The sequence below is a fragment of the Quercus suber genome, unplaced genomic scaffold (genome assembly GCF_002906115.3).
Source record: "Quercus suber isolate HL8 unplaced genomic scaffold, Cork oak 2.0 scaffold_579, whole genome shotgun sequence".
Taxonomy (NCBI): Eukaryota; Viridiplantae; Streptophyta; class Magnoliopsida; order Fagales; family Fagaceae; genus Quercus; species Quercus suber.
Genome location: NW_027070024.1, coordinates 328,528 through 347,666, shown reverse-complemented (window position 1 = coordinate 347,666; position 19,139 = coordinate 328,528). Strand labels below are relative to the sequence as shown.

The window sequence follows — 19,139 nt, the reverse complement described above, 5'->3', positions numbered from 1 at the left end:
GGAAAAATCGAGGTTTAAATTTGAATCCATTATTTTAACTTTCTTTTAGCCCAAGTTGATTATAAAAATCAAAGTTAGTAGCAAAAGAAATTATAAACTAATAACAAGAAGAGATTAATATTAATTATCCATACAGATAATGTTCCAAAAGAAATGGACGGTGCTCTAGAAAGAGCTTTGGATTATTTATTTATTTCTTTTTTTCCGTGAGGGCCATTAGAAAATGGCTTTGTATGATGTTACTGTTTGACTTAGAAAAGGACTTAACCGTTATCTTTTGATTTCTAGTCGCTCTGTATTGTCTTTTTCATCACAATACTTACTCTCTCTTGACTAAATTTATGTCATCGTACGTTGCAGACTTAGTGTTCTCACTCTATTTTGCAGAAATATTGGTGTGCTTCATACCAACGCTACTCGTTTTTTCCCATTCAGCTCGCTCAAATGGTCCAACTATTTGATAGCCTTTATGTTCACACATCGGAAAATTTTAAGTGAAAACATAATTTTCAATAAGCAAAGAAAAGGTTTATTAAGTTTAACGCTACAGATAATTTTTACAATTTTTTTCATGGCTACTAAAGGGGTAATTAGCATTGATGTTCAAACGAAGCTACGAACTCATTACTAACACATATGGCGGAGTTATGGAGGATCAAGTGGTGGCAATTGCTCCCCTAGTCCCACCAAAATTTTTCCTTATAATACTTTTTTTTCTATATTTTCCACGTAACGAAGAAAGTATTTCATATCTAAGGAAAGTTTTTTAATGTTTAAAAGTTGAATAATGATGCTAAAAGCTTTGTAGGTTTTAGCTCAACTGATACTTCCTGAAATTTTCAATAAAAATGTTTAGGATTTAAATGTTCTTCTCCCTTTTAATTATTGAATTATATATAAAATAAAAGGTTAATAAGAATAAGAATTAAAAAAAAATTAATTGAAGAGAAGCAAATTAAATACTGTTTCCTTTCAAAAGTGTTAAGAGTTTAAAGTCATTATGTAATAATTTTGTTATTTTTATGGGTTTTCTAATACTAAAATACCCCATAGCATTCACACACACACACACACACATATATATATATATGAATGGAATTTTATTGTCAAAATTGGTCTTAAATATATACACCCATACACGTACAAACACATTCCATTGTACAGTGTGTATGTATGTCTATATTAGTTTACAGGTGTACGAAAATATGTGATATTAGTTACAAATTTTACCTTTTGAGCCAAATCTTAGCTCTGCCATTGATTGACACTATTTTATGGTTTACTAATTGAAAACTTACCACCTTTAAAGAAAAGTTAATTCAAACCATTTGACTATGTGGCAAAAGCCTGTTTTCTCCACACACAAAAAAAGTGGCAAAAGCCTTTCTTTCAATTTCGTTGTTTCTTTCCAATGGTTAGGGTAAACAAATAGTTTGAATCAGTTACTCAATAAGAAAGATCATCGACTCTTTACTAATTAAGCTGTAACTTTAATGTTTTCTGGATAATGATCCGGGTTCTCTGGAAATGTCCAAAACTATCTTCACCATCAAGATTTTGCTCTATCTGCGATTTTTTACATGGCACCCTTTCTACACATAGGCCAATCACAATGGACTGGTAGTTACTTAAACGTACTACATATCTAAATGCCCATCCTTATTGTGGGGCTGCCTTAGCATTATCCAATATATTTTTCCACCCAGCTGTAAACAATTTAATGCTTGGCTTGAACTTTCCATTTTCTTGCTGGGATGTATAATGTGTACGTATTTGGACTAGATTAGGTGAATTAAGTTCAGTGTTCACACCAACTGAAATGAATACAGTAATGAATGTCTATTCAAACTGCTTGAGCTTTCATGAAGTTGCATGTAGACCCAAACTGCCATAATGCCATTGATAGCAAAACGCTCATAATTAAAAAATGATGACCAATATAACTTTCTTAATCAAGAAGTAAATGAAGTAACTTCTCTTTTCTCGGTTGACAAATGAGGAGAGGGAATGCCTTTGAACTTTAACTCCCAAGTAATGGTTAGGAAAAATCGAGGTTTAAATTTGAATCCATTATTTTAACTTTCTTTTAGCCCAAGTTGATTATAAAAATCAAAGTTAGTAGCAAAAGAAATTATAAACTAATAACAAGAAGAGATTAATATTAATTATCCATACAGATAATGTTCCAAAAGAAATGGACGGTGCTCTAGAAAGAGCTTTGGATTATTTATTTATTTCTTTTTTTCCGTGAGGGCCATTAGAAAATGGCTTTGTATGATGTTACTGTTTGACTTAGAAAAGGACTTAACCGTTATCTTTTGATTTCTAGTCGCTCTGTATTGTCTTTTTCATCACAATACTTACTCTCTCTTGACTAAATTTATGTCATCGTACGTTGTAGACTTAGTCTTCTCACTCTATTTTGCAGAAATATTGGTGTGCTTCGTACCAACGCTACTCGTTTTTTCCCATTCAGCTCGCTCAAATGGTCCAACTATTTGATAGCCTTTATGTTCACATATCAGAAAATTTAAGTGAAAACATAATTTTCAATAAGCAAAGAAAAGGTTTATATATTAAGTTTAACGCTACAGATAATTTTTACAATTTTTTTCATGGCTACTAAAGGGATAATTAGTATTGATGTTCAAACGAAGCTACGAACTCATTACTAACACAAATGGCGTAGTTATGGAGGATCAAGTGGTGGCAATTGCTCCCCTAGTCCCACCAAAATTTTTCCTTATAATACTTTTTTTTTCTATATTTTCCACGTAACGAAGAAAGTATTTCATATCTAAGGAAAGTTTTTTAATGTTTAAAAGTTGAATAATGATGCTAAAAGCTTTGTAGGTTTTAGCTCAACTGATACTTCCTGAAATTTTCAATAAAAATGTTTAGGATTTAAATGTTCTTCTCCCTTTTAATTATTGAATTATATATAAAATAAAAGGTTAATAAGAATAAGAATTAAAAAAAAATTAATTGAAGAGAAGCAAATTAAATACTGTTTCCTTTCAAAAGTGTTAAGAGTTTAAAGTCATTATGTAATAATTTTGTTATTTTTATGGGTTTTCTAATACTAAAATACCCCATAGCATTCACACACACACACACACACATATATATATATATGAATGGAATTTTATTGTCAAAATTGGTCTTAAATATATACACCCATACACGTACAAACACATTCCATTGTACAGTGTGTATGTATGTCTATATTAGTTTACAGGTGTACGAAAATATGTGATATTAGTTACAAATTTTACCTTTTGAGCCAAATCTTAGCTCTGCCATTGATTGACACTATTTTATGGTTTACTAATTGAAAACTTACCACCTTTAAAGAAAAGTTAATTCAAACCATTTGACTATGTGGCAAAAGCCTGTTTTCTCCACACACAAAAAAAGTGGCAAAAGCCTTTCTTTCAATTTCGTTGTTTCTTTCCAATGGTTAGGGTAAACAAATAGTTTGAATCAGTTACTCAATAAGAAAGATCATCGACTCTTTACTAATTAAGCTGTAACTTTAATGTTTTCTGGATAATGATCCGGGTTCTCTGGAAATGTCCAAAACTATCTTCACCATCAAGATTTTGCTCTATCTGCGATTTTTTACATGGCACCCTTTCTACACATAGGCCAATCACAATGGACTGGTAGTTACTTAAACGTACTACATATCTAAATGCCCATCCTTATTGTGGGGCTGCCTTAGCATTATCCAATATATTTTTCCACCCAGCTGTAAACAATTTAATGCTTGGCTTGAACTTTCCATTTTCTTGCTGGGATGTATAATGTGTACGTATTTGGACTAGATTAGGTGAATTAAGTTCAGTGTTCACACCAACTGAAATGAATACAGTAATGAATGTCTATTCAAACTGCTTGAGCTTTCATGAAGTTGCATGTAGACCCAAACTGCCATAATGCCATTGATAGCAAAACGCTCATAATTAAAAAATGATGACCAATATAACTAACCACACCTATATCAGTGGCCACACATTAAATAGTATCCCTTACAGCTTACATATTCACATCAACGGGTGCTCTTAGAACAATTGTTTATAAATTATTTTAAGAAAGTTTTGACATCATTTTTATAAATATAAAAAGCCGTCAAAAAAATTTTTTTTTTTTTAAAAAACCTTATTTTCCTATAAAAGTTTTTAAAAATACATCATAAATCAATGTCTTTAAAGTATCCGTTAACGTTTCTTTATTCATAAACCATAATCCATCATAACCCATCATATTAATTATATTAGAATAATTAATTATCTTGCACTTTCATCATATGATATACAATTACCAAGCACTTGAAATGAAAATATTTTAGCTTGGACGTGGATGATTCATCAAAAAATAAAAGCTTGGATGTGGGTGTGTCAAAATCAGCTTGTTACAAATGTCCAATGCAAACGCAATGCATAGAATGATAGGACATGATTTAAGGACGCTGAATCTTTGTTTATGGATTTGAGGAGTACATTCTTGTTATTTGTTTTTGTTTTTTGATAATATAATATGGATTTAAGTGACCGATTGAGATGGTTCACCTATCTTGCTATCCAAGTATCATGTGTGCATTCCCTAATTTTTTTAAAAAAGGATATCCTAGTCTGTTGACTTTGGGAGTCTTGACCAATAAAAATGACCCACACTTATATTCTTCAACTACCAGATATTGTTTATTAACAAAAAAAAAAAAAAAAAAAAACCAAATATTGTTAAATAATGAATGGCATTATTTAGTTGTGCGAGTTCATATTATTTTGTGGCTGATGAATCCCATTTATTGATGGAATCAATAGGATGGTGATGTAGTTATGAGGTGGGCTGAGTGATTGTAATCAGTTCCAATACTATATAACTAAAATAACAAGTTTAGAGACTTTTGTTTTGCTTCAATCTTTATCATAATCTGCTGAAATGTTCGATTATGAATAGTAAAAAGATAAAATAGTAAATTCATATAAAAGTGATTGTCTATTATCCAAATAGACAATTTCGACAAATTGTGGCACAATAAGTACTTCCCTATTGAAATTAAAAACAATCTATCCTCAATTACTATGTTAGTGCTAAGTGTGTCATGTTGTATAGATAATGTGTGTGTAACATCACCGAATAATAAAAAATAAATTAGTACATGATATGTCTAATATCTTCTCAACTAATCCTTGAATCTTTGACTAAACAAGAAAGAGAAATTAATATATTGAATGTCAATTTAATATGAACTAACTATAAACTAATTTCTGAGTCCAAATTTTTCCCTTTGCGTGCAATGGGATCTTAAGGGGCCCTTGTCAATTGGAGCAAGTAATGTGGTTCCGATTGGGTTACTTTTATTAGTCTCCTAATACTGATATATATATATATATATATCTTTATATTCTTTTTTTCTTTTTCTTTTTCTTTTTTTTTTTTTTTTTTTTGTTTTTTAACTAAATTATTATTATTATTTCTTTAATGAATTATTTATAAGTAATTTAAGCCAACCAAAAAAAAAAAAAAACAATTATCCCCGTTTTTTAATAAGTGTTAATTGATAAGTAATTACAGGCATAAATTCAATGTATTTATGCATGTTATTCTTGATAGTTGTATGCAATTTGACTTTATTTAAAAAAAAAAATTTGTATAAAACAATATTTAATGAAATACTAAATGGTCAATTAATAAATGCCCTTAAAGAATAAGTTTTTTTTTTTTTTTCCCCATACTAAATACACCCTTAATTTGTATCACTTGTTAACAAAATAAGCCTAAAATTTTTACTTATATCACATTTGAATTTTGTCAATTTTCAAAGCTTAACTTTTGTGAGCTTAAATATAATTTGCATTATCAAAAAGCTCTACTTTTTTTTTTTATAATCCCTAACATAAGTGATCCTAAAACTCTTCGAGCACCTTACTAATCATCCGGGTCGTAATCCCCCATCCCACGACCAAAAAACCTTTACTCAAAACTCAATTAGAATGGAGGAAAATTAGGAGGGGGGGGACCAGAAAAGTCGATTCCACTTGAGCAAATCTTTACGCTCAAGGCAGATGGGGCATAGCCAACCTGTAAACACCACATTTATTTGCCCTTTTCTTCTTTTCTTTCTGAAAGCAGACAGCTTTTTTTGCATGACCAGACCAGTTGTACTACTACTACTCGAGCAAGGTCTATATGGTCGATCAGTGTGGGTGCTTCACCCAAGCTTAATGTTTGTGCGCACACATGCATGCTAGGGTTGAACCCCACCGCAGCAGCCACTGGACCAGCGCTTCAGGATCTTGGTACATCCTCGGTGAGTAACGGTCAATTTTTTGACCGTTGAGCACTTGAGTTGAGAGAGTGACTCGTTTAAAACTTCTAAACATTGAAAATGTTGCAACCCACTGTGCAATGTTGGATTCTTGCTTGTAAAAGTGATTTCTCTTTACGTTCTCTAGAAAGATTACATCAGTACATAAAAAACCGACTTGAGAAAGCCTCTCAAGTTTCTTTATGTCTAATCACCCAAATTGGCCCACTAGAATAAAGATTGGAATGTACTAAAAAAAAATCAATCAGTTTTTATCCTATAGTGGGTAATGATTCAAATGTTGATGGATTATGAAGTGTACTTTGGTATAATTTTTTCCATTGATGCATTCTGCTCAAAAAATAATTCCACTTTAAAAAAGTAAAATAAAAATAAAAATGTACGTATTTCGTTATGTTAACTAGTGTTGTTAAGGCAACCGATAAAAAGAATATAACAAATTCCATTTATATTGGAAAACAATAAATGTTGATATATAAAAGTTAATAGAAATTTGGACTATTTTTTATTGAAAGTGGATTAACTAAGTTGGTAATTCTAGCTACCTTAAGAAGAGTTGTCCTTAGGGGACTTGATAATAAAACCCACTCTTCTCAAAGATAAAGTAACATTGAGTAGCTATCTTTAAAAGGTGATTTGGCCATGATAGGTTTTACTCATGCTAGTGTCAATAAGTAAAAACAACCAATGATGATCTAATGGAAAAAGATGAGCCTTGCTTGTGAGACATTTTAATCATAAAAAATGTTATGTGCATAATCTTACTAATCATGGGACTCTCAAACTATGTTAAATATTAAAAAAAATTATAGTGTATTAGCATCCCCTCCTATAGTGATTTGTGAATTCACAATCTCATTAAAATAGATGTAGAATAAATTAAATAGATTAAGAAGATTAGTTTATAAGAAAACAATCTAAATAGCTCTTTAAAGCAAATAGGTTAAACGAATGGGATTATTTCACTTTTTATAATTTGGGAGACAAAAATTTTTAGAATTAAATTTTTTTTCCCGATAAATTGTAATTAAAGTAGTATTATTTTCATAAGAACTCATCACCAACAATTAACATTGCGTATCATATTATGCCCATTCGATCACATGCCCTATTTATTTCACTTGCCTTAAATAGGTAAGAGTGAAAGTTAATTAACATTAACAAATGCCTTAGGATTAGGGTAATATAATAATAGTACTAGTAAAGTAGTAATGAATAATCCCCACACCCTAGTACGATTTACTAAATGTAACCAATACTTAATCACATTATCTTTAAACAAATTGCCACTTTCCCCATCCAAAAAATAAATAAAAATGGACACCTTTAAAGTAAGTGGGGCCAACATGGATATTCTAAAGAGGCAGCATATAAGCTCCGACACCAGTAGGCCACACCCCCACAACACAAGGCCACACCACCCCCCCTACCCCACATCACACATGCAAACTCATCTCTCAATCTCAACCCTCCATTCCTCTCTTCCTCACATCAAACGGGCTCACATTCCATCACAAAACCGCGTCCCTTAAACTTTGAGTCAATCACAAGTCTCTCCCACTCTCTCTCTCTCTCTATAAATATTCATTCAAACTCAGATCCTTAGCCACCACAAACCACCGCTCAAAAAAAAAAATTCACACACTTTTCAAGCTTCAACTCACTGTAGCTCAAAGACATTCTCAGTCTTTAAATGGGTTCGATGATGTTGTCGATGAAGGCTATTTTGATCTCGACAGGGGTTGTGTTTATGGGACTGGGTTTGAAAGCTTCGGTTCCAATGGTGATGGAGTTCTCAGCTTCTCACGTGCCTGTCACGTGTGCTTCGCTTCTCTCTTGGCTCGAGCCACCTTATGTATATGTGATCATCAACGGTATTATCATCACCATCGCAGCCTCTTCGCGCTGCCACCACCGCCACCACAGCAGCAGCTCAGCCGCAGCCTCCTCCGCCGACCGTTACCATCCCTATCCGACGCCTTCTTCGGCGGATATTCCGCCGGAGGAGTTTGGTGTTCTGGAGGACTCGACTGAGGTTCCGGAAGTGAAGAATATTGCTGCGGTGGTGATGAATAACGGAGAGGAAGAAGAGGACGAGTTCGTGGATCCGAGTGCCACGTGGACACCGGAGAAGGATGTGGTGGTCTCGTCGGAGTATCTTTATCCGGCGGAGAAACCTCTGGTTTCTGAGAGATTCGGTCACCGGAAACCGGCAAAGGCCAGTCCCGAAGGTACCATATTTACTACTATTCTTTTGTTCTTTATTCTTGTCTCTTAATCATTTCTGTTTTCTTGGAATTTTACGAGGTCTCGTTTCGTTTTGTTTACTTACCTATCGGACAAAACAGCTTTCAAATATGGCGTCTTTCACTTCCACTCGCAGCTACTTTTCCAATTTACACAGTGAAAGAGAAAAACTCTAGAAATATGCTACTACCTTTTTTTTTGTCGGAGTGAAGAGGTTGTAGAAAATAACGTGTCATAAATCCGAAAGTCTCAAATTTCGTTAGGTTTAGTGCTTTAGTGTATTGAATGGACGATGACACGCGTGATTAAACCTTCCTTATGGTTCAATATGTTAGAGGACTAGACCCAAGTCAAATCCTATCTCGACTGAAATAGTTTAACCTAAAATACTCTTAACAAAATTTCTTTATTAGGTTATAATACTAGACTCAAGTCAAATTCTTTCTCGAATGAAATAGTTTAGCCAAAAAGACTTCAATAAATTTCTCATTAGAAAAGTAGAACGAAACACATAGCTGAAATCGTGTTTTTTTTTTTTTTCAATTATAATTTTATGAAATTGTGTTTTCAATTTCTAATTATAGGGGAGTGTTACTTTAGTCATGTAATTAAAATGGTTAATTGAGATTAGTTATTTTCATTTTTATTTTTCAGGTGCAAGAGCGTTGAGAGTAGCAAAGCCAAAACGGCACGAGACATTGGAGAACACGTGGAAGGCGATAACGGAAGGGAGAGCAATGCCACTGAGTAGGCACATGAAGAAGTCTGACACGTGGGAGAATCACGGCCGTGACATCCACGTGGACTCGCTGGGTGGTCTTGTGAAGAAATCAGAGACGTTCAAGGATCGTACCAACCAGGCAGCACCGGATGCGTTGGCTCTGTCCGTTGGGCCTGGGAAGCCTCATCTTCTAAGGAAAGAGCCGTCACTGAGTCAGGACGAGTTGAACCGACGAGTGGAGGCTTTTATCGAGAAGTTCAATGAGGAAATGAGGTTGCAAAAGCAAGAGTCACTGAATCGGTACAAGGAAATGATTAACCGTGGGGCCCATTAACTAACCCATTAGTAAATAGTTTTTTTTTTTTTTTTTTTGGGGGTGTGGGGGAGAAGGATGGGGGGTTGGGCTTATTAAATGCTTAAAATGATTATGGTTTTTTTTTTTTTTTTCTTTTCTGGGAAAGGAAAGGGGGTGATTATATTTTAATTTGACAGGAAAAGTTTTATGTCTTTAAAGGAAGGATGAAGCTTAAAACATATTCTTTTATTAAAATATGAATGAATGATTGATATGGTTGTTTGTTTATTAATTGTTTTTTTTTTAGGGAGTTGTTTATTAATTGTTATTTGTGAAATCATGTGCTTGCAAATTATGTAACCGGGTCTTTCTACATTACCTGTGACTGTCCGACTATCCATTTTATAAGCACCCAATACGCATAACACTCATGTATTTGCAATTTGATACATGGTGTTTTTTTTTTCAAATAAGAGAGGTTAGTGCAATTTTCCTTGTATAAATAGATTCATATACAATTTTCTTAACCAAATATTAAAGAGTATTAAACATATTAACAAAAATATATATAAATAAATAAAACCAACATCAAAGGTTTACAAGAGATTTTAATCATGGGATCTGGGATTTAAATCCCCGCCTACACCAAAAATCAATTGGTGTCTCGATCAGATGATAATAATTTGCATCTAGTATAATTTGAGATTACTACATTTTCTAATTACAAATTTACGTAGGGGGGTGTGATGAGTGTTATGCGTATATTCGATCATATTATGCATTTCAAAACTACTAATGTAGCCATGGTAGTGTGTACTTATATAATTTGCATCTATTATAATTTCGGATTATTACATTTTCCAATCACAAAAAAAAAACCTAGGGGTGTAATGAAAAATTATTTCACCTACAAATGCATAATACTCATCACACCTCTAGTTTTTTTTTTGTAATTGGAAAATGCAATAATTTGAAATTATAATAGATGCAAATTATATAAGCACACACTACCATGGCTATATTAGTAGTTTTGAAATGCATAATATGATCAAATATATGCATAACACTCATCACACTCCTAGGTAAATTTGTAATTAGAAAATATAATAATCCCAAATTATAATAGATGCAAATGATTAACATTTACCCAAAAAATAAAAAAAAAATAAAAGAGTCTCGGAGCACACACGTGAGCGCATGCTCAGAGGCTAGTATTCCATATTTATCATCCATTTTTTGCAATTCTGTTAATGTAGTAATCAACATTTTAATGATTGGAAGATGATGCTAAAAGTGTTAACTTGTAGGGGGATAAAAAAAAAAAGATTCTCTGATCAAATCTTATAAATTTACATACAGTGAAAATGTATAATGAAATTGTAACTATAAAAGTATTTAAAAATTACATGTGAAAGTATTACAAAAGCTATTATGAAGAAATTGATGAATCAGTGTAGAAACTTGAAATATTTTTTATGAGCTTTACTAATTCTTTACTTGCTGAAAGCACTTTAGAAAATAAAGGGATTTTTTTTTTTTTTTTTATCAGAATTTGGAGTTGTTGCATTCTTCAATCACATAAATATTTAGAGTTGTGTTGAGATTTATGCGTTTGTGGGTGAAATAATTTTTTTGTATATAATTCTCGTCACACCCCTAGGTATTTTTGTGATTGAAGAATGTAGCAACTCTGAATTATGATAATTGAAAATTATTAACCTTTACCCAAAAAAAAAAAAAGGTCTATGGTCTAGTGGTTAAATAATAGAGTTTAAAAAAAGGTGAGAATGTGGATTAAAAATTTTCCATGGTTTAAAATCATGAGACACAATACTTAAAATTGTTGTGGGAATATCCATTACTAAAAATTGTTGTGCGAAATACACTCCCCATTTTGATTATAAAAGAGGGAAAAATATTCTACGCAATATGTATCTTCCCATTGTAATTATGATTTTTTTTTTTTTAAGTTTGTTTTTTTCACATTATTTTTCCTAAACAAGAAAAATTTATGAAATTTCACAGCATAGCCCTCATGTCACGAAAACTAAACAAAAACAAAACAGAACTTTTTTTTTTTTTTTTGAGAAGACAACAAAGATGAAGCCACCATAAAGCATTTTCATATGGATATGACTTTAAGCATTTGATACATTATATGAACTTACATTAAGAGGATGGGGCACATTAAAGAGAGAAAGAAAGGGTAATAGATTTCATCAAAAGCAGGAAGCCTGTAACCACACATTTCATATTTACGCAATTTTCCAAACTTCTCTTGCCCTTCTTTTATCCCCTAACCCCCTTCCTAATCTCATATTCCTCCTAAATGGTGATAGAAACAAATACCAATGCCTTGGTGCAAATCAAATTGACTTATGAATTCCAGGCAAATAGTTTTTCCTACTATCATCATCTAGGGCAGACCTCCCAGCTCCTAAGAAAGATTAAAAGAAAGGAAAAAAAAAAAATTAGAGAATTCATAGAAATCAAGGCATTACCTAAAAATATCAATTAGATTTCATGGAAAAGTAAAAACTAAAATTATAAGTTCAAAGAGTGCTAAAAAAAATAGATTCGTGAAAAGTAAGTCTTCAACCATGAACTTTCTCAAGCATCAACGTGTAGAAAAAAAAGTTTATGGTTCCTTAGCATCCAAAGAAACAATTTTTCTTTAATTGAACAATGACCAAAAAAGAGAGTGTTTATTTACTCAATTGGTATCCAATGAAAATTGTAACGCTCACAAATGCCTCTCCCTTGGGCTTGTTCATATAGATTTACTGCATCATTGAAAATCCATTCTAAATCGAATTGTATATGAACAACAACCAATTTTCATTTTCATGTGTATTGCATCATCCTATGAACGCATCGAAATTTAGCCAAAATGCATTATATTTATATGTTTATTACATAATTTAATTGCTTTACTTTATAGGATAAATATGGTAAAAATTCCCCTCTCAATTGTTGTAAAAAAAGTTTTCCAATTATATTTTTTGAGAAGGGTGTGGCTTGTGTCCAGTGGAAGTTTCCACTGACACATTGGATTGTAGACACGTGTTCGAATCCGGACGTGTCCAATGAAAATTTCCACTAAACACAAGCCATGTCCTTTTGAGAACCTATATAAAGTAATACTTTTACATTCAAAGTTAANCCTGTAACCACACATTTCATATTTACGCAATTTTCCAAACTTCTCTTGCCCTTCTTTTATCCCCTAACCCCCTTCCTAATCTCATATTCCTCCTAAATGGTGATAGAAACAAATACCAATGCCTTGGTGCAAATCAAATTGACTTATGAATTCCAGGCAAATAGTTTTTCCTACTATCATCATCTAGGGCAGACCTCCCAGCTCCTAAGAAAGATTAAAACAAAGGAAAAAAAAATTAGAGAATTCATAGAAATCAAGGCATTACCTAAAAATATCAATTAGATTTCATGGAAAAGTAAAAACTAAAATTATAAGTTCAAAGAGTGCTAAAAAAAATAGATTCGTGAAAAGTAAGTCTTCAACCATGAACTTTCTCAAGCATCAACGTGTAGAAAAAAAAGTTTATGGTTCCTTAGCATCCAAAGAAACAATTTTTCTTTAATTGAACAATGACCAAAAAAGAGAGTGTTTATTTACTCAATTGGTATCCAATGAAAATTGTAACGCTCACAAATGCCTCTCCCTTGGGCTTGTTCATATAGATTTACTGCATCATTGAAAATCCATTCTAAATCGAATTGTATATGAACAACAACCAATTTTCATTTTCATGTGTATTGCATCATCCTATGAAGCAAGGGATCTCAAATAAATAAGAATTACCAATATGCCAAAGCATGGACATATATTGTAATTGTTCAATTGAAGAAAAAGTGTAAGGCTTATTTAACTATAGGGTGAAGAACAGATAAGATGCTAAACTTATACGAAATTTTTATCATATGTCATTATCCGTGTCAAAATTTTTGGGAACCTACTTTAACAAATTGTAAACACTTCAATTTTCATTTTCAAAAACAAAGTAAGGGGGAAAAAAAAAAAAACAAATAATGTATTGTTAGCAATATTCATTTAAATGCTTCTCACTTTGATTTGGCTAGCAATATTCTTTAATGGGTTCAATATTGAAAGTTGAGGATGGTGCATCTAGGAAGACTATGCCTGTCTGCCATTGCTACTGCAGTCACGTTGTAGTGGTCGGTCTTTAGGATGGTTTGTAGTTGTTGCCTTGCTGGGAAGGAGATGAAGTGGAAGAAGAAGAGTGAGGAGGCAGTTTTGATGTGTCGTGTGTTACGGATGAACTGTATGTGGGTTAGTGGGAGGTTTAGATTTTTGGGATTTGTATATGTGTTTATCCCTGTCGATTTTTGTGTTTTTTTTTTTTTAATTTGCACAAAAGATGGGAGTGTTATTTTTTTTAAAATTATAAAAATTAAAATAAAAAAAATAAAAAAAAAGTGGACGGATGGGGATTTTTTAATATTTTTATAGTTAAACCTATTTAATTGATGTGATAATTCATAATCTATTTTTATTTATAAAAAAATAAATAAATAAACATATTGTTGCTTTGAAGAAGTGGGTTAGTGGGAGAGTATCCTTATTTTGTAGGCAATATTTTAGTGCAAGTTAGACATGTATTTTTACCAGACTATCCTTTAGTTTTGTCTCTCCTTGAACTTAAGGGTTTAGGGGTATTTTGGAATATAAAAAACCATGTCCAAACAGGAAAAGTCCCTTAAATAATAGACTTAATAGTAGTAGTAATGTGTGTGTGTGTGTATATATATATATACACTAGTCACTTACCCGTGCAATGCGCAGGCATCTCTCTTAGTTGAATAGTGTTTGTTTTCCTTATTTAAGTAGACAAAGAAATATAGATTATATTATACAAAAGGGCATTTGAATTGACACTAAAACATAAATTAAGAATGTTAATGATTTAAATAAGGAAGTTGTATAACAAACATGAAATGAAACTTTCCTGTAAAACTTTCGTAAAACTTTTTTCTTAAATTATGTCTCCTAAAATAGCATGCGATAGTACAATTGCCTAAGCGGAAGACCTCAAATGTCTTCTTTCTCAACATTCATAAATGGAGACTGGGACAACTTGCAAATCACACCTTCTATCAATCACCTACTGCATAGGTTAGTTGATTTTCTCTTTCAATGTTTTAGAGTATTAAGCTAAGCTTTCATTCTAACTTATCATCAAACATAATCATGGGCATTAAACAGAAATGGTAATTGCAGAGTAAAATACAAAAATATATGAATAGCTTTGACACTACAATTACCAATAAATCTGATGGTATTGAAAACAAATTCAAAGAAAGAGAACAATTTTAAATCCACTCATTTTGGGAAAACTTAAAGCCCAAACTTATAACAAATGAAATACATAAATTCACAAAAAATAAAATCCTATCCACCAATGAAGTAAAACAAGAGATCTTGTAGCATACATCAACAATTAGAAGATTTAGCTGGTTGTAGCCAATAGTGGAATTCAAAGTTTCTTTTGCAAATTAAGGTGATCACAATTCAAAGAAAGAGAATAGTTTTTCATCCACTCATTTTGGTAATAATTAAAACCCAAACTTTTACCAATTAAAACCATAAATTTACAAAAAAGAAAATCCTATCCACCAATGAAAACATAAAGAAAAGGGGCACTAGCTTTGTAATAAGCATCACCAGCAACAATGATGTCAAAGACGCAAAAAAGGACATCAAACATGCTTAGATTAACAACTTTGTGTTATATCATACATTTACCAACAATATATTAGGACAAGTATTGTACCTCCTCTATCAAAATTAGCCGTTGACTGCATATGAGTAACCTACATGCAAAATTTCTTTAGCAAAGAGGATTTTAGTCAATTTGAGATGACTAATCTCCTCAATGAGAGAAAAGGGATAGTGTTGGTTTAAATTTTCTAATGATCTTTATTTCAACACTTTTCTGTATAAAATGCAGCCATGGTATGGATTTAATCCGATTGAAAATAATTCAAATAGCAAACTAATTAGAATTAAAATAGTCGAAACAATTGGCTAATGATATAATAACATCCTAATGAGTAATGACAACCAACGTAATCACCTTATCTACTCTACAAAATAGAATGAGTTTATTTCAAATCCAACTACTGCTACTTGATCCTATCAACAAAAAAAATCAAAAAAACTACTGCTACTTTTTATTTTTTATATGATAGAGAAAACTACTGCCACTTGATAGGGACAAACTGCTACAATTATTCTAATAACTTGACTGCTGTATCCTTTATCTGCCATGTGGCTTCGGAGCCCATATATATCACTGAAAAATCTAAAATAACAATGTAAATCAGACCGATCAAATTCAATTAAAAAAAAGAAGAAGAAATCAGAGAGAAAGACAAATAGAGGAGAGACTCTTACAGGAGTGGTAGTCTTTGATATTTTGAGGAGACAATGATCCTATACGTGAAGTTATGTGAATCAATTAAGACTCAAATTTAAGAAATTAAAGAACAAAATTCAAAATTAACCAAAAAAAAAAAATACCAGCGGTTAGAAAAAAAAGACAGAAACATTCCTGCACTTGGTTCTACAAATGAATCAGAAAAATTAAGACAGAAGCAAAACAAAAACAAAAAAAACCTTTATTTGATATTTATTTTTCTTGTTTTTCACCAAAAAGAAAAGTGAAACATGCAACTTACAGTGTTCCAATTCTGTACCTTGAAGAGACAGTCGTAGATCCCATTGGAGAGTCTTATGATATTTTTGGCAAATAGAGGAAAACTTGTATAGAGAAATGTATCAAAGTTGTGCAGAAAACAAATTATCAGAGAGAGAGAGAGAGAAGCGTATAGGGAAAAAAAAATTAAGAAAGAAGTGTACTCGTATTTTTTTTGTGGGAACGAATGTGAAAGGTGCATAATTTGTATCTACCCAGGAGCCAAAAGAAGTGTTTGTTTGATATTTTGTAACTACTACCCAATAAACAGAACATTGTGTGATTGTGTATTAATTCACTAAAACGGTTCTCTTATTCTACCAAACGAAAAGACACAATGTTTCGGTGTTTTTAAATGTAAATGTGGCAATAATGTGTGTAGCCACATCACACAATAAAACGTAGTCAATAAAAAGTCAAATGTTTCGACTATTAGTTATTTTATCTATACTATTATTTAAAGGGTTGCAATTGTTTGGACTAGATTTTTTTGATTCCAAAATACCCCTACACTCCTAAATTTAAGTAGTTATAAAATTAAAGGATAGTCTGGTAAAAATACATATCTAACTTACATTAAAATATTACCTACAAAATAGGAATACTCTTCCACTAACCCACTTCTTCAAAGTAACTATATGTTTATTGTTTTTTTTAAATACAAAAATAAGTTTTTTTTTATTTTATAAAAAAAATAAGTTAAACAACCCACGTTGCACCCCATGTTTATCCAAAACAAAAACTACTTTTGAATAACCTCCTCCACGCCTTCAACTTCCCACAACAAAACAAAAACTCCTCTCAATCCCACTACAGAATACAAATTTCCCACTAAACTATTGTAAAAATTCAATCTTCTACAATCATGATAAGGTCTCCCTTATTCTTGGGCTAGATTTCTTTTCCTTTCTAATCATATTCAGCTTTCTTTTTTTTTCTTAAGATTTTTTATGGTCATCAGCAGGTTTTTTCGTACCATAGCTTTTCTTTTCTGCGGGCAGAGAAGTGCATAATATGCCAAGCGGTGCCGATGAAAAACTGAAATAATTCTGATGCGTGTACTAGAGTACCATTATCGACTATTGATCATTGTGTAAGTGTTTGCGCGTGTTCTATTTATCTATGGGTCATAGTGCATTTTTTAGTTGTAAAAATTAAATTTTAAAATTGTTCATCAATTGGCTTCAGTAGTGAAAATTAAGCACGGTAATACTACATATATACATATGTTATTTATTACTTATTTCTGTACGGAAACGTTTCTTTAAAAAATTAGAAACTATATTATTTATGATTTTATGTTTTAAAATAGGCTCTTTCTTATATGGATTTATGTTAAATATTTTTATTCATATAAATTTGACGATTTTGCATTTGTCCATTGATGTCACACATTTATAAACAGGTTGTGAGTGAGTTTGCATTGCCATTGGAGTCTAATACAATACACCATCATCAAAATTCAAGAAGAATAAACTCTATTTACAAAAGCAAAAGACTTCTTTATCACAGCTACAGGCAATCTGTCTTTTAACGAGGATTTCACAATTCACAATTGGTTTTTGTTGAATATTGGTACATTTCTTTTACAAAAGCATTCACATTATGTTATCAAGTTTTGATATTTAGTCTTTGTTAGGACTGTGTAATTTTAAATATTATCAATTTTTGAAATTTATTCTCGGTAGGACAATTTTTTTTTTTTTTTGGAACATTGTAGGACTGCAATGGTTAATGAGATTGAATATCTTAGTTAATTACGAAGTAACAATGGTGCAATAACAATGTTGCTTCCTATTTAATGTTTGTTGTTTTTCTTATTTTTAATTCTTACTCTTTTTTTTTTTTTTTCAGGTCTCTTTTTTAGGGTCACATATCAACAATTTTGTTGGATTGCATACTGGACATATTAGACTAGCCTCTGAGCACGCGCTCACGCGTGTGCTCAAAGGCTCTTCTATTTTTTGGGTAAGGATTAAATTAAAACATTTATTATAATTTGGGATTATTACATTTTTTTAATCACAAAAAAAAAATCTAGGGGTGTGATAAAAAATTATTTCACCACACATAATACTCATCACACCCCAAGGTTTTTTTTTTTTTTTTTTTGTGATTGGAGAATGTAGTAATCCCAAATTATAATAAATGTTCTAATTTAATCCTTACCCAAAAAATAGAGAGCCTCACGCGCGTGCTAAAGGCTCTTCTATTTGAGTGATGGATAAATTAAATTATAAATTATATTTTTTTAATAATAAAAAAAAAACCTATTTTTTAGTATTATGGTGTAAAATAATTTTTCATCACACCCTAGGTTTTTTTTGTGATTAGAAATGTATAATCCCAAATTATAATAAATTAAATTAACCCTTACCAAAAATAGAAGAGCCTTGAGCACGCGCGTGAGGCGTGCTCAGAGGCTAGTATATATATATATATATACAATACAAGCAGTTTTAGAAGAATTAGATTTTTATAAGTGACTGATACATGAATTCTTTCACCAATTGATATATGAAATTGAAACTTTGAAATGATCAAACTTCGAATCTCTTAGAGGCTGTTTGGCACCACTTTTTTCATCACTCAATTTCCGTCATTCAATTTTCATCACTCATAACTCATCATCCATCAATCATCACTCTAAAATACCATGTTTATTTGGCACCATCACTTATTTCCCATCACTTAATTTTTTCACACTATTTGTAGGCCTCATTTCTGTCACCCACTGCAGCTTTTTTTTTTTTTTTCTTTTTCATTGGGTTCGGTGAGTTTCTCAATGAAAAAAAAAAAAAA

General features: G+C 31.5%; 1 protein-coding gene and 1 long non-coding RNA gene across 3 annotated transcripts; one reads left to right on the top strand and one right to left on the bottom strand.

Annotated features, from left to right (window-relative positions):
* The first annotated feature begins 7,829 nt into the window (after positions 1-7,829).
* Positions 7,830-9,688, top strand: LOC112012457 (uncharacterized). Its single transcript, XM_024044841.2, has 2 exons — positions 7,830-8,565; positions 9,236-9,688. Exons 1-2 carry the CDS (start codon positions 8,028-8,030, stop codon positions 9,634-9,636), a joined length of 939 nt encoding a protein of 312 aa, XP_023900609.2. The 5' UTR covers positions 7,830-8,027; the 3' UTR covers positions 9,637-9,688.
* A 5,331-nt stretch (positions 9,689-15,019) lies between these two features.
* LOC136063808 (uncharacterized) lies at positions 15,020-16,590 on the bottom strand. Of its 2 annotated transcripts, none has more exons than XR_010625446.1 (3): positions 16,321-16,590; positions 16,037-16,075; positions 15,020-15,944 (listed from the first exon to the last, which is right to left on the bottom strand). It is a non-coding gene; the product is annotated as an uncharacterized LOC136063808 (long non-coding RNA). The 2 variants fall into 2 exon arrangements; XR_010625447.1 differs by having other exon boundaries at positions 16,339-16,590.
* Positions 16,591-19,139: the final 2,549 nt, after the last annotated feature.

What these genes read in the sequence shown, in the direction of transcription:
- LOC112012457 (XM_024044841.2), top strand. Translation starts at nt 8,028, where the DNA reads ATGGGTTCGATGATGTTGTCGATGAAGGCTATTTTGATCTCGACAGGG. An exon ending in GGCAAAGGCCAGTCCCGAAG is followed by an intron (nt 8,566 to 9,235) that starts GTACCATATTTA and finishes TTTATTTTTCAG; the next exon opens with GTGCAAGAGCGTTGAGAGTA.